The sequence below is a fragment of the Calypte anna genome, chromosome 1 (assembly GCF_003957555.1).
Source record: "Calypte anna isolate BGI_N300 chromosome 1, bCalAnn1_v1.p, whole genome shotgun sequence".
Taxonomy (NCBI): domain Eukaryota; kingdom Metazoa; phylum Chordata; class Aves; order Apodiformes; family Trochilidae; genus Calypte; species Calypte anna.
The window spans coordinates 90,173,461-90,192,611 of NC_044244.1; the positions used below are offsets into that span (position 1 = coordinate 90,173,461).

At 37.6% G+C, this 19,151-nt stretch overlaps 1 protein-coding gene across 1 annotated transcript in view; it reads right to left on the reverse strand.

Moving 5' to 3' along the window:
• The window catches only part of VEZT (vezatin, adherens junctions transmembrane protein), a 56,072-nt gene that overhangs the window by 16,028 nt on the left and 20,893 nt on the right, over nucleotides 1–19,151 (reverse strand). Inside the window, exons 3-7 of the mRNA XM_030445337.1 lie at nucleotides 17,259–17,348; nucleotides 15,024–15,199; nucleotides 11,998–12,273; nucleotides 6,777–6,926; nucleotides 1,076–1,223 (exon numbers count right to left, since the gene is read on the reverse strand). Coding sequence (XP_030301197.1) covers nucleotides 1,076–1,223; nucleotides 6,777–6,926; nucleotides 11,998–12,273; nucleotides 15,024–15,199; nucleotides 17,259–17,348 — 840 coding nt within the window. The remainder of the gene's footprint in view (nucleotides 1–1,075; nucleotides 1,224–6,776; nucleotides 6,927–11,997; nucleotides 12,274–15,023; nucleotides 15,200–17,258; nucleotides 17,349–19,151) is intronic.

The window sequence follows — 19,151 nt, forward strand, 5'->3', positions numbered from 1 at the left end:
CTGTACCCAGAAAGCATCCCAACCTGTTGAGCTACACCAGATTTCAGTTAAATTGCAGTAAATTGCAGATAACAAATACTTAGCTTATAAACCTGGCACCCCTGATTGGCTTTTTGTGCTTAAAAAGAAGTGGGTAAATAAGTAGGCTGGCATGATTGCAATTAGAACTTCAGCTAATGAAAAGGCAGGGGAAAAAAAGTCTCAAAAGCTTAGTTCTGATGTAGCTTTTAGCATACAACTAATTAAACAAAGCCTCAAAGCTTAGCAGTCACTATTACTTCTAGCATTTACTGCCAGAACAAAAGAAGTCTAGGAATTAAGTGAACAAAATGCAACAAGAGCCAACCCCATAAGAACACGGAAGTCACATCATAATGGAATTTTCCACTAAAAAGAAAAAATGTTAAAAGGTTCTCGGCAGAGAACCAGTAGTGTGAAAAAGTCCTACATTCAAATTATATCTTCTTTCCCATTGCAAACATTGACTCATGCAAATTAAACATAGTTAACATCTCAAAACAAAATAGATAAAAAGGCCATTATATGGTTGTCATTCTGTTCTGTTTCAATTTTTTTTCTAAGATCAAAGAATTACACTAGCTCATGGCAGCAGGGGTCCAAGCTTATGATTTCTGCCCCTCAGTCTAACTTGATGCATCTATTCCCTTTGGCAATTACAGCTCATTATATTTTCGGATGTCTCTCTTTTTATTCAAGTTGAAAGATTAGCTAAGAAAGATATAAGTGCAAATCTGGAAATTATTTTATTCAGCTGGGATCAAGGGAAATCACAGAGCAGAAGAATCATGTTTAAAAAGCAGTTTGATCAAGCTGATTATAAAACAGTGAATTGAATGAATTTACATGTTTTGCAGAAGAAAATCCTCATGTATTGTGCAGCTTTCCCTCAACTACATGCAAAAGGAAACCATCTAAATGCCAATAAATGTAGAAACACATAATATAAGACTGATTACATCTTCCCCTCAGTTGACCATGTTACTACAGGCCTCTATGTACAAGCCACAAGGGTTCATGACAACTGAAAACAGATTTTCATGATGCATGAGGATACCTTGAGTGCAGGCAAGCTGAAGCCATCGGTGAGGTTGTGTGCCTCCTCCTCAGAGACCTGCTCTTCACTCAGCCCCAGACCCAGCTCCTTGAAGGGGACTACACAGATGTAGCTGGTCACATTGTCACTCTCAGAGTTCAGAGGGTAGGTTTAGCTGGAGTTAAGGTGTTTAACAAAGCAGCTTTTGCATGAAACACACAGGAAAGGGAAAAAAAAAACCACTACACCTAAAAAGGCTTCTTTTGTCTTGTAATTTGTTGGGAAGTGCATAAATTCCACTCAAACCCACCTGAATCCTGCTTAATTGTGTATTTTGCAGTCCTTAGTCCAGAGCACAAGTATTAAAAAGTCTTAGAAGGATGAGAGGTTGACAAAACACCTATGTCTAAATATTAACACATAAAAAGAAGCAAAACGGAGTGATAAAGAATATCTGCATCCCTTTCAAGTGAGGAAAATATCTTGCCTGAAAATGTTAAGTTTCCAAAAAGTAGCTCATGTCAGTCTTACAATGGAAATCATACATTCAAGAGGAAAGAGGAGAACAACTCTTGTGCAATGTTTAAGTTTTCAAAGATAGCCTTTGTTATAGATTGAACTCAGAACAATGAGAACTCCCTGTGAATTCTGTCTTTGGAGGGACTTTTCAGAGATCTCTGCAATAGCTGCTCTTTGACAGGTAACAGTGAGAAGAACAGGAGCTCCCCAGTTGTTACACCATTAATTTTATTGATTACATCTCTGTAAAGCCACCCTGATCTGGGCAGGAACAGTGGCAAACTGTTATCTACCAAAACTATTCAGCATATTTAAATGCTGAGCGTGCAAATGTATATTTCCAGTCCTCAGAAATGCTTAAAAAGTAGGAAGAAAGTACAATATAAACTCTACTAGAAGACAGATAAAATTAATCCATAGACTAAGCAGCACTTGTTTTAAAGTAGCACTAATTTTAGAGTAACTTCATGCTGGGGGAAGGGAAGGAGGAACACTTCAAGATTTGTGCACATCTTGGATAGTAACCTAGTCACAAAAAACTGTTTGTGATCCTAAACACATTTCTTCTGCAGAACTACATAACAGAAATATTTGGGAAGCACTCCTGAAAACAAAAACTTAAATGTTTCTTTCCTATATATTTTGATTTACAAACTGAACACTTTCACCTCATGGGGCACATAAAGCACTTGACTGGAAGCACTTGCTCAAGAAACTTTTTACCACTTGAGTAGAAGAACAGTGCATAAAATAAAATAAAATTTCTGTGGCCCAGGAACTAGCAATACTAAGTGTCCAGGCTCTAAAAACCAACTACATTTCTCCCTAATTTCTCTCCTGAGTCCAGGAAGGAAGAGTGTGTGTGCTTCAGAAGTAGGAATGCAGATGAAAACCTGCAATAGGAATCACTCAGAAACACAATATTTTGTTGTCACCAGCTGCTGCCTTCCACACATAAACACCGTGGCTATTCTAAGTTAACCTGATGCCCAGCAGGTGGAGCACATGGGATGAGGATGGTAACACCAGAAGAGATTGAAATTCAGGTCATAAGGAATATGACTTTCCATCTCATGAAATACTATTGGTCAGTCAAGTTTGATACAGAAGTTTGAAATAAGGCTGATGTGTAGTTGTGTATTTGTTCTATTTTCCATGTGAACAAATTTTAATTAGGATGGTATTAATTTATTCTACTGAAGGCAGTTGTCTGTTCAGAAAGGAAGCACACTAGGCACAAGCATTACTGAACTTGGAGTCTTACTGAAGTGACTCACGATAACCTATCAGGTCTATGCAGTTTAAATTTATATAAAGCTGTGAATTAGGATTTTTAAATCCCTGTAACAGGTTCATCAGACACATTTCCCTCTAACACATCTGAGATATACATTACTATAACAGTCTGATTTGCTGCAAGTATTTTGGTAGGAGAAATAGTACTGATGGTTATAGAATCTTAATAGATTAGGGCAGATCAATATATCCCTTAACAATTAAAATGTGTTTACTAATTTACTTAGTCACTCATTTATATCTACAGTTAGCCAGTTTTTAAGACTCAGCTCAGTTATCAGCTCAGCCTGTCAAGTACATTTTCTTCCTTGTCTTTCTTGAAGTAAACCATACAGCAAGTAACTTAAGTTCAAAGCAGCTTCCCTTTGACTTCAAATAGGATGAGTCTTACTGATTTGAAGCACGAATTTGATGCCTATCTCAGAAATAGTCCAATATATTGAAGCATAGGTTTAGCAACATACTTAAGATTACTAAGAAAAAGATCTCTCAAGACAGTGTAAAATTAAGCAACAATAACCTTTGCAGTTTTAATTTGTTGACAACATGAGATAAGAATCTAAACCTATTTTAAAGATTAAATATTTATTTATTTACCTGTATAGTTTTGAGGGTTTAGCCTTAAAACAATGTAAGAGCAAAAATTCACAGTAGGACTTAGCTCAAACATATGTCCATACAACATCATTCACTGACATGACATTTTCTGGGAAAAACTGCTCCGTGGAAATAGATTTTGCTTATTTCTGAACGCTTTTTTGACTTAATATCACACCCATGCATACCTGTCTTAGAAAACAGTTGCTATACAAGGAAGCCAGTAAGCCATGAGTAAATTGATCTTGTTGGAAGTTATCTTTGAAAAGGATATTCAGACGTAGTAAGCCTGAAAAATAATTCAGCTACAGGTATTTCTAGTAAGTTCTGAATATATAAGAATTTTGTAAAGAATTTTTTAAATGAAAGCTTAACTTGCATCTAAATGTATCCTTTACTACATTAGTAAATTTAACATAATTTTCTATATTACCTTAACCATTATATGTAATAAGACATATCTGAGCTCTTTATTTCCATAGCCATAAAGCAACAATTATTTTCAGTGCATCATAAATTTCAACCTCAAAATTCCAGGTTTATTGTAGCAAACACAAGGATAAAGGAAAATAGGGCATACTATTATCCTTTTATACCAACACTACTAATCAGGAAGCCCATAAACAGACCAGAACCTTATTTTGAAAACTGGGCTTCACACAGAAAGATCTCTGGATACCACCAACCATGGAAAGCAAACTGCAATATGAAAATTTATTTCTCATTTATACACACATCAATGTTTCCATGAAATGCACAATCCATGGGTTAAAGCAGTTCCTCTCCTATATATTTGCTCACTCTCTTAAAGAAATACTGCTCCCTATTCTTTTAGGAGCAAAATGGCTCTACAGAATGAACAGATATCAGTTAAAATGGAACTAAGCTTATTAGCTGGAAGAGATTAAAATTTTGTTCTCCTTGAGACTAGGAAGTGTTTCACATATTAAATTCCTACTGAAGACTGTTAGAAGCACAAATTATTCAGTTTTTTACTTGGCTAACTAAAAAGAAACATCTGCTTTGCTACAAATACACCAAGCATTATCAAATAAACAAAAAAATGTTTATTTAAGCAATATTATGTAAGTATATTTATTTCAACAGCATTTTAATGTCACTTTTTAATATTAACACAGATGTGAAATATTAGAAACGTTTCTTGAATATTCATTTTCTCTTAAAAAAACATTTTGTTTTGCTGTTGCCAATGTAAATTACTAATGGTGCTACTGGATTCATGTCTCACAATTCTCAGAAGCAGCAAATTTCAATCCATAATTCATTAGTCCATACTCTGATAACCTAGTGGAGTTTAAATTGAGAGTATCCTCTAATTTTGTGCATAACAGAGCTTACAAAAAGAGAACTGTAAAAGTCAGACTTTGCATGGAAGTTCTTTTCATCAACATTCCTTTCCTTCACTTTATCACCTCACTCCTTTATTTTATCTCTCCAGTTCCTCCTTCTTACTGTAGGCCAGATTTGTGCTAATAATCTGATGACAGACAGGGGCATTAAAGTTGTCACAAGTGGCAGCTGTGAATGCTTTTGACATGAAGGAATCTTTGGCCCCTCCAGCAGTGGAATCTATTTGAAAGATGCTCCTTGCCATCAATGCCCGTGTGTAATACATGTAACATTTTCAGGCAGTTGTGATACGTAAGGACAAAATCAAACCAAGATAACTTGGAACTACCTTAAAGCTGCTCTTAAATGTCCTAGTGGGGAAGAAGAATCATTTACACACCTTCCTTCCATTTAAATTCCTTGCTTTCCATTTTCATGAACTGCCAAGTTGGCCCAGCCTGCATCTCAGCTCACATCCTGCCACTGTTTTTGCCACTATGCTCCACAAAAAAATGCTTCTCTTTCCATTTATCAGGAGCCTATACACATGTGGCTGCAGTACATTTCTGGGTATTTGTTTCTGCTGGCCCTTGTTACTGTGATATCTGCATAATTTGGTATAATGGAATTTCTATCCTACATATCTTTCAAAGACAAAACTCAATGCCAAATTAGCCCAAGTAATCAACAGACTTTCTTCTCCCATTTTCTTAGTTTAAAAGCCATTCCTTAAGATTAGTAGTTACAAAACTAGTGGACAGTCCAATACTCACCAATATTCCTTGAAGCTCTTACCTCCCCAGCCACCACAACAACCTACACACCCGTCACAACCGCTGCTGGATTTACTTTCTTCATGCTAGAGAATATTTAGGAAGTCTATGTCAGCTGATCCCATTTTTCAGATACCTTCACTTGTCCTTAGAACTGATTCTTGACTATTTCCAAGCTAGGTATCAGTTGCTCTTATTAATATGTCTGAACCATTCATAGCATCATTTCCTTTCTTTACGCAGCAGATACACCTCATTCCTCAGAGCCAAGAGCCAAGCCTTAAGCCCAGAATGAGGATCCCTAACCCTACACAAGTGATTATTTTTCAAACAAATCCCCATTTTCTTCAAAGTGAATGCACACACTCATAGCTTTGTGCGTGCCTCTGTCACATGTCATCAGCACTCAATATATTCATCCATTTGCCAAGCAAGGTATGTAAGCCAAACATTATGTTCTAGGAAGACAAAAGAAGTAATTTGCCATGTCAGGTTCTTAACAGTTGCACTGCCACCAGCTTTTGTTTCTGCACATGCTTCTTTCAGATCAGGAACATACCTGGTTTATTTTTTACTACAATACAGGGTGAAGATGTTATTTCCTATATAGTACAGTAAGTACAACAAACTTTGAAATTCCAACACCCTTAAAGAAAGCATGCGGTTCACTGAAGAAATACGGGTGATGCTTCACAAAATGGAATCTGAAGAAAATGTTCTGCTTTGATTCAGACTAGGAACTCCTCACTTTTTAATGTGCCTTTTGGCTAATTTATATAATAAGAGTTTCACACTTGTCTGAAACAGGAAGCCAACTTACCTTTGAATATGAAGGGCCATACTGCCAGAAGAGAGGGCATTTTAGTGCAAAGGAAAAGGATGGCAAGGAGGAATTACAAAACAAAATGCAAAATACTCTGACACGCATTACTTGTATTTACACCAAAGGCATGGATGTCAGTAAGTGGGACAATGCTTTTTGTGCACCATCTTATGGCACACAAAAAGACAAAACTTTGAAGAACATTCGAAATAAATCACAAGCCCCAATTCCCTGTGCTACCTTTTCTTTACCTTGTTTAGATACGCAACGAGCTACTCTATGTTTCTAGAAGCACTAACTCGAACCAGTTGCAACCTTACCAGCAGGAATACCTGAACCCGTGGGTTTTTACAAAAAAGGATATTTTTTCAGCATGTACAGAGTAGCCAGTCTTGAAGCTCGGAAGTTGGCTCTGACCGATCGATAGACGGCTTTCCGGAGCCCGATCAGCTGCTGACTAGGATGCTGTCCAGCTTTAGTAAGTGGGCAAGCAGCACTGACCCTGTCAAGCAAACTTGAAAAGTAAAATGTGATACAACTGTACAGATGTCCTAAAGTATTTTTAAAAGACAGAACATCAGATTTCTTATTCCACAACTTTAAAAACTTATCCAAACCGCTCGGTAACTATGAGAGCAAATAAAGAGAGAACCCATTACATCAATGATATACTTAATTATAATTGTAAATAAGCAGCCAGGATTTGTCAATAGCCAACCTGATTCTACTCTCATTTGAGCCATAGCAAAACTCCTGAGTTTTTCGCCAAAGTTTTCCATAAAGATTATCTCTGATACAAAGTTATCACAAGCCCACTGTAAGGGGTTGAATGTTTTAACACATATTTAACATATACCTCTTTATGTGCAAATTTGTTCTATAAATAATTTTTACAGGAAAATGTACTTCTAAATAATTTTTTTTCATGCAAAACACTATATTCTTTTAACCTTCTCCATGGAGAATCTTCTCTAGGTCAACAGAAATATTATTTGAGTGACAGTTTAGATTTTAGCATGCAATGAATGACATCTGTGTTTGCTGGAGTCTGACAGGTAGACATTTGGAATGTATGCAACTATACAAGCATATCTGAAAACATATTTTGGTGTCTACATATTCACTTGAATATACTATTTAAAAGAAACTGCCATTTGCCTGATAGAATATACTTCAGAATGTCTTTAGAACTGTAAGAAATTGCCTCATCTGGAAATAAACCGAATTGTGAACAGGTTGAATGTTCAACATGCCTGTGTAGAAAAGGAAAAAATATTAATGTTCATTTATATCATACACAGCCTGATGCCAAGCCTATGACTGAGATGCTAAAAGCAGCCTAGGTGCACTCTACTTGCTGAGATTGTTTTTATGAGAGTCAGTTCAAGAATGGACATAGTGTGGACAACAGGAAAATCCATTGGGATTAATTGAGGACTGGAAGCCTGTTTCTGCTCTCACCTTTCCCAGAGCATGGAGAGGAGGCCATTTCATGTCCAGTCACTTAAAAGGAAAAAGCATACAGGGTACTGGCAAGACTGAGGTGAGCTGCTGCATTGGTAACTATTTCTGTGGGCCGTCTGACTAAAGAGCTGACTAAGCCAGCAGAAGTGACCCTGCTGGAAAAATGTCAGTCCTACTGCATGTGCTTAGCTGGACCATGCTGCACACTGTCCAGAAGGGGAAATAGCTCATCACCTTCACTGTAAAATATGAAATGCAATGCAGCCAACCCAGCAAGCCAGGCTGGACCCGTATCAGTATGTTAAGTATGATTAACATGAGGAGACTGATACCAAATACTGCAGTATATTGAAAAAGCTGCAATGAATATTAAAATATCTGCATACCATATTAGATTATGTGATATGAAAATGTTCTATGTAACATAATGTACTTCAAAATCTGAATGAAATAAAAGCAACTGTATTAATAGCAATTTCTGAACATAAATTTAAAATGCTTGTCTCGCCATATGCTTCACTAGAGTACACAGCATGAAATGTAGTGCATGCCAATCTGTAATGTTTCTCCTGCTTTTGAAGGTAACAGCTGAAAGTTTATGGATAAACTCTCACACCAGTTTGTAGATTCAAGCCCTGGGTGAATTGTCAGAGGGAGGCTCAAAGAAAAAGAGCAAAATTCTTCTACTCTAAAGAAAGGGAAAAAGATCCACGTTCTGCTACGGCGATGTATTCAGCCAGTATTCAGCAAAACAATTTGCTTTACTCTGAGAAGGCCTGTTTCAGTGGTCTTTATAAAATAATTCTTCTTTATTCCAGCAATCTTAAATTAGCATAATTTTCTATAAATGTCTATGTGCCAGACGTGCCATAATCCTCATTTCCTAACGTTCCATTTATCTTCTATGTATTTTGACTTACAAAATATTATCAGCTTTGTGTATCAGCCTCAAATAGCAAGAAGAAAAAAAAGTTAAGGAGGAAAATAATTTCCTCCTTCCTACTGCTTCCAAACCCATTTTACTTGTAAAGAACAGTAACTTATTTCTTCATACAAGCCAGTTCTTAAATAGGCTCTCAACTTTTAACAAACTTGTACAGACATATTAATAAAAGCTATTACTGCAATACAACATGAAAGCAGTTCTGTGCTACATACACCAATATGTGCTTGTAGAGCTCAACTCTAGTTTAAAATACAGTAGAAAGGGAGCAGTTTGGAGAAAAGCTAATTATTTCAGTGACAGACAAGGAAATAACTACTTGCTGGTTATTGCTGCAGTCTCTCATTACATATTCCCACTGTTTTCATTTTATACTGTGCAAGACATGTGGTGAGACACTGGAATAAGTTGTCCAGAGAAGCTGTGGCTGCCCCCTCCCTAGAAGTGTTCAAGGCCTGGTTGGATGGGGCTTTGAGCCACCAGATCTAGTGGGAGGTGTCCCTGCCCAGGCAGGGGGTTGGAACTACATGATCTTTAAGGTCCCTTCTAACTCAAGCTGTCCTATGATTGATTCTATGAAGACAGAGTACATACTTTCACTACCCAGTGGAAATTCCAGATTGCAACTCGTGATCAGGCTTCATTTGTCTAATTGCAGGTGAAGCAATTAGACAGAATTACTGCCATTCTGCCTGAGTAAAACACTGCCCTTATCCTGGCTACACAATATCAGCAATCCAAGTGGCCTTGGGGAGGTCTCCCCCATCTCTGCATCGCACAGCTTGTACCACACGGATGTACCTGAAATCCTAACAGCAGCACTGACCACTTCTGAAGGCCATTCTGAAATCAGAATATCCAGTTGCCTTTGAGAGCAGCTAATATAGGAGAGGCCTGACAGGGTTCTTACTTCCTTAAGTGGCTGATGTGGGGGTTTTTTTTGGTGGGAGGGGAATACAGACAAAGTGGTACTTCAAATTAGCAGTCACTGCCACACAGTCATAAACCAGTGGACAACTGATCAAAACCTCATAAAGAATAATTTAACATTTAGAGAGACAGACAGACGCTAAGTAACAAGGGGCAAATAGGCTAGAGTAAAGCAAAGGCATAGATATTTCAAAGCAGATGTAAATTAGTCTGTGAGAACAGAGCAATGGATGGTGCAATGGGGAGAAAAAACAGCAGTGGAACACATGGGACCTCAGGCCAAAGCTGTGGACCTGGGCTTGCCGTATCAGACGTCAGCTAAACACAGATAACCAAAATCTGAAATCAGGACTATTTAAATGTCAGCTTCAGTATCCTTCCATTCATAATACAGTTAATGTGCTGAGTTAAACTATGCTGAGCTAGCAGGATATTAAAACAGCAGCACTGAACAGGGTGCTGTGCTGTCTGCTGGAAATCACATTCCCTCAAGGATGTAAATGATAGAAGACACTCACTAACTTTTTAGATGCTACCATTTCTATAGCCATATGAGTCTTTCTGAACAAGTATTGAGACTTTGACAAGGTTCTACAGGAGAACATCATAAACTTTGTTTTGCTACAGTTTATCACAGCAAAATTCTGGAAAAAAAAAGGGGTAGCTAATTTTTTTTCATCATACATGAAGTGCTATCTTAAGAAAAGCATTTCATTCGTGTAGCAGCACCTCTTGCATATGTGGATGCAGAGAAGGACACTCTGGAGTTAGAACTTCCATCAGGCTAAACCAAAGCAAAACCTGTACAGCACTGACTTCTTCATGCTGGACAATTATTCCAGTGAGGATGCTGGCACAGTCATACTTCTCCCACTCCATCCATACTCCAAAGTCTTTTGAAAAGCTTGCCAAAGTTTTAAGTTAAGAGGCTATTAGATCAAGTGTCAGCTTTAAGTCCAGTCTGTTTTTTGTTAATCTGTTATCTAAGGTATGTAGTAAAAGAACAAGGAACCAGAAATTTAGACACTGACCACAAGTTCGTTCGCTTAAACTTAGGAAAAAATCCAAATGTTTTTATCATCTGTAATTTGGACAAGCCCTAACAGTAATTCCTTTTAAGAATCCATTTGCAAAGATAAGACTGGCTATTGCTTAACTATATGCTTCTTCAGCAAAAAAACCAAAACCAAAACACATAGCTAGGCAGACTGAAGACACGCTCATGCATTCCAAAGGGAGAATGAAACATTTCTTCAATGAAGCATACTGAAGGCATCTCAAGCTAGAAAATTAATTGGAAATGTTAAGTCTACAGTGTCAATCCTGCATGTAAAAACACGTGCCTGAGCACAGAACAGTTGGTCTGGCATGAACGAACAATTTCTAAGTCCAGGCAGGGCAATTTTTTATTATTTTTAGAAAGAAGTCAACTGGATTTTAGCTGTTGGCATTTCCCACCTCCTTTAACCTTAAGTCTAACTGGCACAGGTACATATCTAACCATAAGCTGCTGTGAGGGAAAAGCATACAAGGCAAAGAGTGTACTTAAGCAGGTGTGTTGGCTTTGGGATCATTGCACACACTGAACATGTTTTGATGTCCTTACACAGGGCAAATAAGCAAAAATTATCAAATAGCTACAAGAGTTAAATAACCAGCAGCATGTTCACAGCCCTTAAATGGAAAAGAATTTCCGATTCCAAACATTTCAACAATTTTATGCAAGCAAAAAAGGTATTGTAAACTTTTTTTGAGGTGGGAAATGAACTTTGATGGTCCTTGCTGATTGCTGTGTTCTCATTACTTCAGACTGTTATTTGTTAAATAAAAATAGAATGGTTTCCACGTCACTTTGTTTTCTAAAATAAATGATTACTTGTAGGCCAGTTTATCTACATAGATTTGGCAACATAAGATACAAAAAATCCTCAAACAAAGAATCCTCTAAAGGACTATTCAAAATAGTTAACTAAAATCCATTTCATCATGTATTTAATTGATAGCAGAGCAGGAGATTTCAAAGGCTTGTGAGTTCTGTGACACTTAGTTCTCCTTCAGGATGCAAGTTTTTAACAATGAGTGTTAGAATTCATACTTCTAGTATGAATGGTAATTATACCATTTTATGTAAACTAAAAGCTTAAAGTATTGTTTTTCAGTGGTTCCACTTGCTATGGAGCAAGACAATATTAGAAGACATCTGGTTTGAATGAGTCTGTGTATTAAATAAAGTGAAATATAGACTCACAGGGTAAATCCTCTGGAAATTACTTCAGTCTCTTGAATGAGTCGTAGAGCTTTCCTCACCAGGTTAGTAAAAGCTCGGCTATTTGCCACTGTTTCTTCCAGCTGGATACAGTATTTTCGCAGGGACATTTGCAGCTTGGCTGTCCTCCATGTGCCCCACACCCGAAAGGCTGCATAGCCGAGCAGAACCAGTCCCCACGGCAGCCACCAGGATTCCTTCCACCACGAAGGAAGCACAAGCAGGGCACTCACAAAGGCAAGCAACAGGGACACATCCCTGCAAACAGAGAAAGTATCATCAGCCACAGATTCCTGAGGTCAAACGAGTGGGGAAATCAGGAAGCTCTCCCTTACACTGGAGGTCACAGCATCTTAGTACAGGGCTTTTATGTAGGTCCTGAAGGGAGCCCTATACACAAAAAGCTGTTCCCAGTGGCATATTAACTTGGGGAGAATAACATTTATCTGGCTTTTTTTTTTTTTTTTTGACACAAGTGAAAGAATAATGTACTGCTCTGAAAGGTCAATTTGTCTTGCATAGATCCTAAAATAAAAAGAAAAGAGAAAAAGAAAAAAACCTGACTACTCAGCATTTTAAGCCAGGGTGGGTAGGAGTTGTAATATCTGCACTTCCAGGTTCAAAAGTACAGTAGGGAAGGGCATGTTTCTTTTGGTAACAAAACCCTCAACTATTGCCAGCTTTATTTTTTTCCAGATTCTGACTCATTTAATTTGGACATCAACACACCACTAGCTTTTAACACATTTTTATAATGATGGCTTGAACAATAATTTTAACTAATATGACAGCTTATGTAAGTCCTTGCAGAGCAGAGTTACCAGTATCTTAATTAGGTTATTTAGCAAGGACATTTAAAAAACTTCATAAAGTTGTTATTTTCATCTAGAAAAAATTCAACAAAATAAGTAATTGCTATCAAATATGCTTTGCTTCATATACAGTATTATAGTTTCAGTTTTGTAAAATTATGACAGTTTCCAGAGATGGATGGGCTATAGGTTTCAAGGAGCATAGCAACTTTATTTCTTCAGATTTTTTTGCAAAGAAAAATATTCACTTTCTTCACCCACTAAGGCTGTGTATCCTGTATTTGGTTTTGGAAGTATTCACAAGGAATATTTTTGCATTTCTAAAATAAGACATGATCTCTGGGTTTCTTTTTTCTGGGCAGTTCTGTGGTCATATTTCAACAAGCTTTACAAGTGTTAACTCTTCAGGGCTACTGACAGGTTTCAGTAAAGGTCCAGGGTTCAAATATTCCAAATGTGCAATTAGCTTTAAAAAGGACAGACACACAACCTGTACTTCCTTGGTACCTTAAAGAAAAAAACAACAGCCAAAACCAACACAAAAAAATCCCCAAACCACAAAAACCTAAATCATCACAATTAAAAACCGGAAGAGATTCAGAGCTCACTTTGTCCATTTTCAGTTTCTGGAAAATCCAGACCATCACAGATAGACTGAAGAAGAAAATGGAGACTTCACAACCCACTAAGGTAGCTATTTCAACTCATAAATATTCTTAGCTTTCAAAAGATTACCCCCAGGTCCAGTCTGAATCACAGGCAAATCAGTCACAGCATTTTTCCTCATATCCTTTCCTTTTCTGAACAGAATGAAGGATGACTGATCACTGTCTTCTTATTCTACACATCATAACACTGTTCCATCACACTTCAATTTTCTCCATTTTGGTAAAACAATCCTAACTCACTTTAATGTTTTTGAAAGATTGTATTATCTAAATCTTTTTTCTTGTTCTGCTGTGGACAATCTAACCTACCTTTGGCTCTCCAAGTGAGGCATCCAAAACTAGTTGCCATAGTCTAATAAAGGCTTAGAGAAATAGACAGCAAAATAAACCCTCATGTCCTGCCTGTAACAAGGACAGCAGGGTAAGATTTGCTGACACATTCAATTTATACTCTTCAATACTGTGCAGATCTTATTCTGAAGTTTTACTGCTTACTCAATTACTTATCACTTTGTGTTTGTAAATCTGATTTTTTCCTTCCCAATTGTAGCGTTACACTTTTGTCTTCATTGACTCTTCTATTAATTTCAAGACCTTTCTCCAAGCTACTTTTGAACTCCATTCTGCCAAAACACTTACAAACTTGGTGTCATCTGTAAGCTGAGCAACACTGACAAATTTTGTAAGTGTACTTTATCACCTGAACAGTTAAAGAAATAATGAATAGTGCTAGGACCAGGACAGACCACTGGAAAAATACGGATCAAAAGTTCTCTTGTGTGACAGAGAGCATCACTAGTGAGATAATTACAACTTAGATGGTTTGGTTTTTTAACTTACTGTGGCTTTATAATAATTTCATCTATTTTCCGAACATACATATTATGTTATCATTATGACACACAGCCCTGGTCTGTGTTGTGAGATGTATTTATCTACTGATTCTTCTCCATTTCTGAGCAAGTTCCCTGTCAGAACACCCACAATCCCTGTTATTTTTCAAATACAGAAGCTATCTGTTCAGATACCCCTGCAGCCAGCCCCTTCAGCATTCTAGGGTAAATTTTGCCAGCCTCTGCTGACTTGGACGCACCTCATTTAAATATTCTTCAGTCTGTTCTTCTGGTATTCTACATCTGAAAATTAATTGCACCTCCCCCAACGTATTTTCTGAAGACCACAGCAAAGAAAGCACTTTTCAGCTCAGTCTTCACAATCACATCTCATTTATCAAAATCACCATTGCATAGCTTTAGAAATTAATGAATTAAACAACCATGTTTGTTCTTCCTCATAGCACATATCAGGGTTTGAAAGTATCCATTCACATTCATGTAGCTATCATAGATGATAATTTGAGGAAAAAAAGCATGCTTAAACCAAAATCTGGGGACTAGTAGATCAAAGAGATGAAGACCTGCAAAAAGCAAAGCTGTTACTATATTGCTGCATTTAATATAAGGAACACAACATGTATTCTTTGCTTGTTTCTCAAGGAATATAGTCATAGATATTCTCTGTACAGTACCAAATATTAGGAGTTGCCAGGGAGCGTAGCGTTGGAAGCTGTGGGTTTTCCTGTTGCTTGCACTGCCCTGCAGACAGGATACTGGGGTCAAGGAACTCAATCAGTTCCACATCCTCCTGGAGCAGAACTTCCTGTTGCAGGATGGTACGGAGTGTGTCAAATCGAAATCCAACATCCTTACCGCAAATGGGCAGGAGAAAAAAAATGGGCAATAGTAAAGAATATGTAAATTCTTAAAATTAAGTTAGCAGAACAAGGAGAATACCCAGACACTCTACATTTTACTTTTCTGTTTCCTTTACAGTCCTGTTAATCTGCTCCCAGAAACTACAGGAATGTTTCAGATCTATGACAAGTATCAACTTCACTTTTATTAAACTATAAAAATTCACGCCCTACCCAAGAGTTCAGACTTGCAGGATGCATCACAGTGACTTTGTGACCTGACCCAGATAGTAACAATACCTGGAAACATGCCACAGATGATGCCAACGTGCAAGGATCAGAGAGGTACTATATCTAATAGAAGATCACTACCAAACCAGCAAATGTTTCTTTTGCTCAATGCCATGACATAATTTACATAATTAACAAACTAAATTTTAAAGAGAGATATGTTTCAAAGGACTCAACAAAAAGTCACCTTTGGACACTCAGTAACAGTAGGGAGACTGCACGGGACTCAAGACCCAAGCCAAGGCAGTGAAGTCCTCTCCTGCAGGATTCTCTTCCTTTCCCAAGAGAACTCAATCTGAGCATGCAACAGCATGGGACTCAGAAGACCTCACACCTGCTAAACCACAGGCAAACTTCAGGGAGTTTCTTACTTGTGGATTCTATGCCATGACAAGCATTTGTTATTTTTTTCCCCTACAGATATAGTTCTTCACATATCTTGAGGACAAATATACCCATCAGAAAAAAATCCTGAAGTTTCAATTTGCATCCGACACCAAACTATGATGACAAAACACTTCAAAGTATCAACGTTTTAACAAAACCCAACAAGTGCTGAACACTTTGCACCTAGCTAGACTACAGGAGGGAAAGCAGAATATTTCTGAAAACTCTGTAATAGAAGCTGTTAGCAGAAGTATGACATTTCACAGTGCAGACTAAAAAAATCTTTTTTTAGCTCTGTCATTGACAGAACAAGATTATGAAACCATAAAATAGTTAGTTAAAAGTTCAATTCCATACACTGATGTCACTTGTGATAACATGCATTCTGCTTTTAATGGAAAACATTTTTTTCAGGACTGTGTGCAAAAGGAAACTCTGCCCTCCTCCAACACATCCTGTGACATTTCAGTACCTTACTGTACCATGAGGCAGGAGAAACATGCTTCCTATATTTTTTGGTAGTATATCCATAGCAAAAAAGTAGGCTAAAGAAAGCTGTGAAGATAATACCTTTGATACACAGGGGAAGAGGGAGCACAAAAAAAGGCAGTCAAAGATCAGTAGTGAGAGCTTTCAGAGGAAATTTTGTCCTCTTGAGATAAGGGAAAAGTCTCTGAGAAATGGAAACACTTCTCATGTTACTCAACTTTTTTTTTTTAAGCTACATTTGAAGACATCATCCCTGCATCATAGTAGAAAAAAAAGATAAGAAATCTAACTTTTAGATTCTGGAACAGTCTGACTGATGTGACATTTGCAAGCCAGACTAGGAACCTGAAGCAGCTGGGTGCAAGTCAAAGCAGACCTCAGGCAAGCCCAGGCTAGAGACTGAACTGGCAAGAAAGTGGCACCAGAGAGAACAAGTGTAAAGGCAGCATAAAACTATTTTCAACTGTCTGGGGTAGAACTATCACCCTTCAGGGCTACCCCACACAGGCTAACTTGGGCCCTAAAAGTTCCTGCACTTGGCTGCAACATAGGGACTTTTTCAGTCAGTGTCTCCACAATGCCTTCCACCAAAAGGGGTAGCTACACTGCACTTTAGCTCCTTTCAGATTTCAATAATTTCTTTCATTTCTCACACCTCTTAATTTCTCTTCCAGATTTTGAACATCTTTAACCTGACTACTGGTATTTTGCCTTTTCCTCTGTGTGCAATTTGCCTGTCACAGTAACTAAAAACCAGAATCCATATTATCTGAGGAATAAATAAAACTCCAAGAGACAAATACAACAATACAGACCAAGGATGGTGCTCAGAGGATGAGGTACAGAGCAGAGGAAGGCTTGTGGATTACGAAAGGAAACAGAAAAAAACAAGTTATCACTTACCAGTCTGTGAAGTAGGTCATCACTTTTCTTGTACTGTGGAAGAGGAAACCAACTTCTAAAGAACTCAACTAGTTTTGACAGGATGCCTTGCTGAAGGAAAGAGAAATTACTGCAATTAAAAAAAAACTACCCGAAGCCAAAAATAAATAAATAACAGAAGACAATTCCCTTACTTCTGCATTTGCTTCTTCACTCAGACCCCAGTACCTGTACGGAAGTTTCTCTTACTGTGTCTGGCCTAACTTCAGAGTGTACTAAAGGAACATCTGCTTCCCGTCAGTTTGCCTGGACACAAGAGCATAAAATAACCCCACCTATTCAGAGAATAATGGATTGTTGTGTTGTAATGTTAAAAATAACTACAGCTAGAATTATTTTGATCTCAAGGTGGCAACTACTGCATCAATATGAGAGACCTACTCTCTCCTTAATAAATAAACAAAAAACCATGAAATGAAATGGCTGATAAGGATTGAAGAAAAGACCTGGAGAGGAACAACCTCTCCTTGGCAGCCCTCTGCAGCTTGAGGACAAGGCTCCAAAGGAGTTGTGAATAAAGTCTTCTCAGGGAAGACTGGCTGTCAGAAGAGGAACTGTCACAGAAACTCCCTTGTCTCAACCAGTGCATCCTACTGTGTCACCAAGCTGCTTCCCATGCAACCTGAATCCACATCGAGCTCTAAACATAACTTTGAACATCACCAACTAGAGGGACTCCCTCATGGTCATCACACATTTTACTCATGTATCTTCCTAAAATATGACGCATGAAAGATTATAATGATTTTGCTTCACTCTGCATCCATTCCATGAAAAAAAAAAAAAAAAGATGGAGTTTTTGACAGACATTGTATATCTACTTTCCTCGGACTGAGCTGAAAGGAAGTATTCTTCAAAATATTTACTTACATATATTTAATGAGTTCTGAGGTCCTACCTCTTAATCTTTGGACTGCTGACACGTAATACAATCAAACAAAATGTATGCAAAAAAATTAATTGTGGAGCACTTATATTTTGTCACATACTGTTTCAAAATAGCAAAAAAACCCTCAGATTATAATAGCTTAATGTATAATGGATGCCTGCATTAGATCAGCTTCTTCTGTTTCTCTCTCTTGTGCTTTTTCTCTTTTCTTTTCCCCACATTTTTTCCTTGTTTTTTTCCCCAACTATAAGGTGGGAAATAAAAGAGTAAAACCAAGCAACAGGATTATTGAGCTTTGTGGTTATCCCAGCCTGAGAGCCCTCTGAAAGGCAATGTGAAATAAGCTTGATGAAGCAAACCAGGGCAGAATGGCTTTGTCTAACATCAGAAATTGTTACCCTAAAACCCCTATTCTTCAACCATTTTTGAAACAACTTATTTTGGCACCCATTTAGGTAACCTAACTCAAGGTTTTTCTTTATGTATGTTGGATCCTTTTGTGTACAGTTAGAACTGCAGACCTATGCCAGAAGGAAGTATTTTTAGGTCAGTGGAGAGACAAACCAGGAACAGGGGTTTCATAATGACAGCTCTTCCTCATACACAGACATCATTGTGGCTTATTAGGAGGAGCTATCCCAGCAATCCACACTTCTCAGATTATGGAATAAATACAAGTCATTGTATTTTGATGTTGTTCATGGGCACTGACATAATTTGGGAGAGGAGAAGAGTGTCACAAACTGCAGCATTAGATGATCCTCAAGGTTTCTTGTAAAGCATTGCAAAATAAACCAGAATTTTCCAATGACATCTGTAGGAAATTAAGTTTAAATAAACAAAGGTCCTTGCTCTGCATTTGAGTTGAAGACATAGTTCATGAGAAGTACTTCTCCCCATACTTTTAAAGCAGAGTATAAGAAGAATTGTCCATTTATTATATAAAATTATGCCTTTTGAAGCAT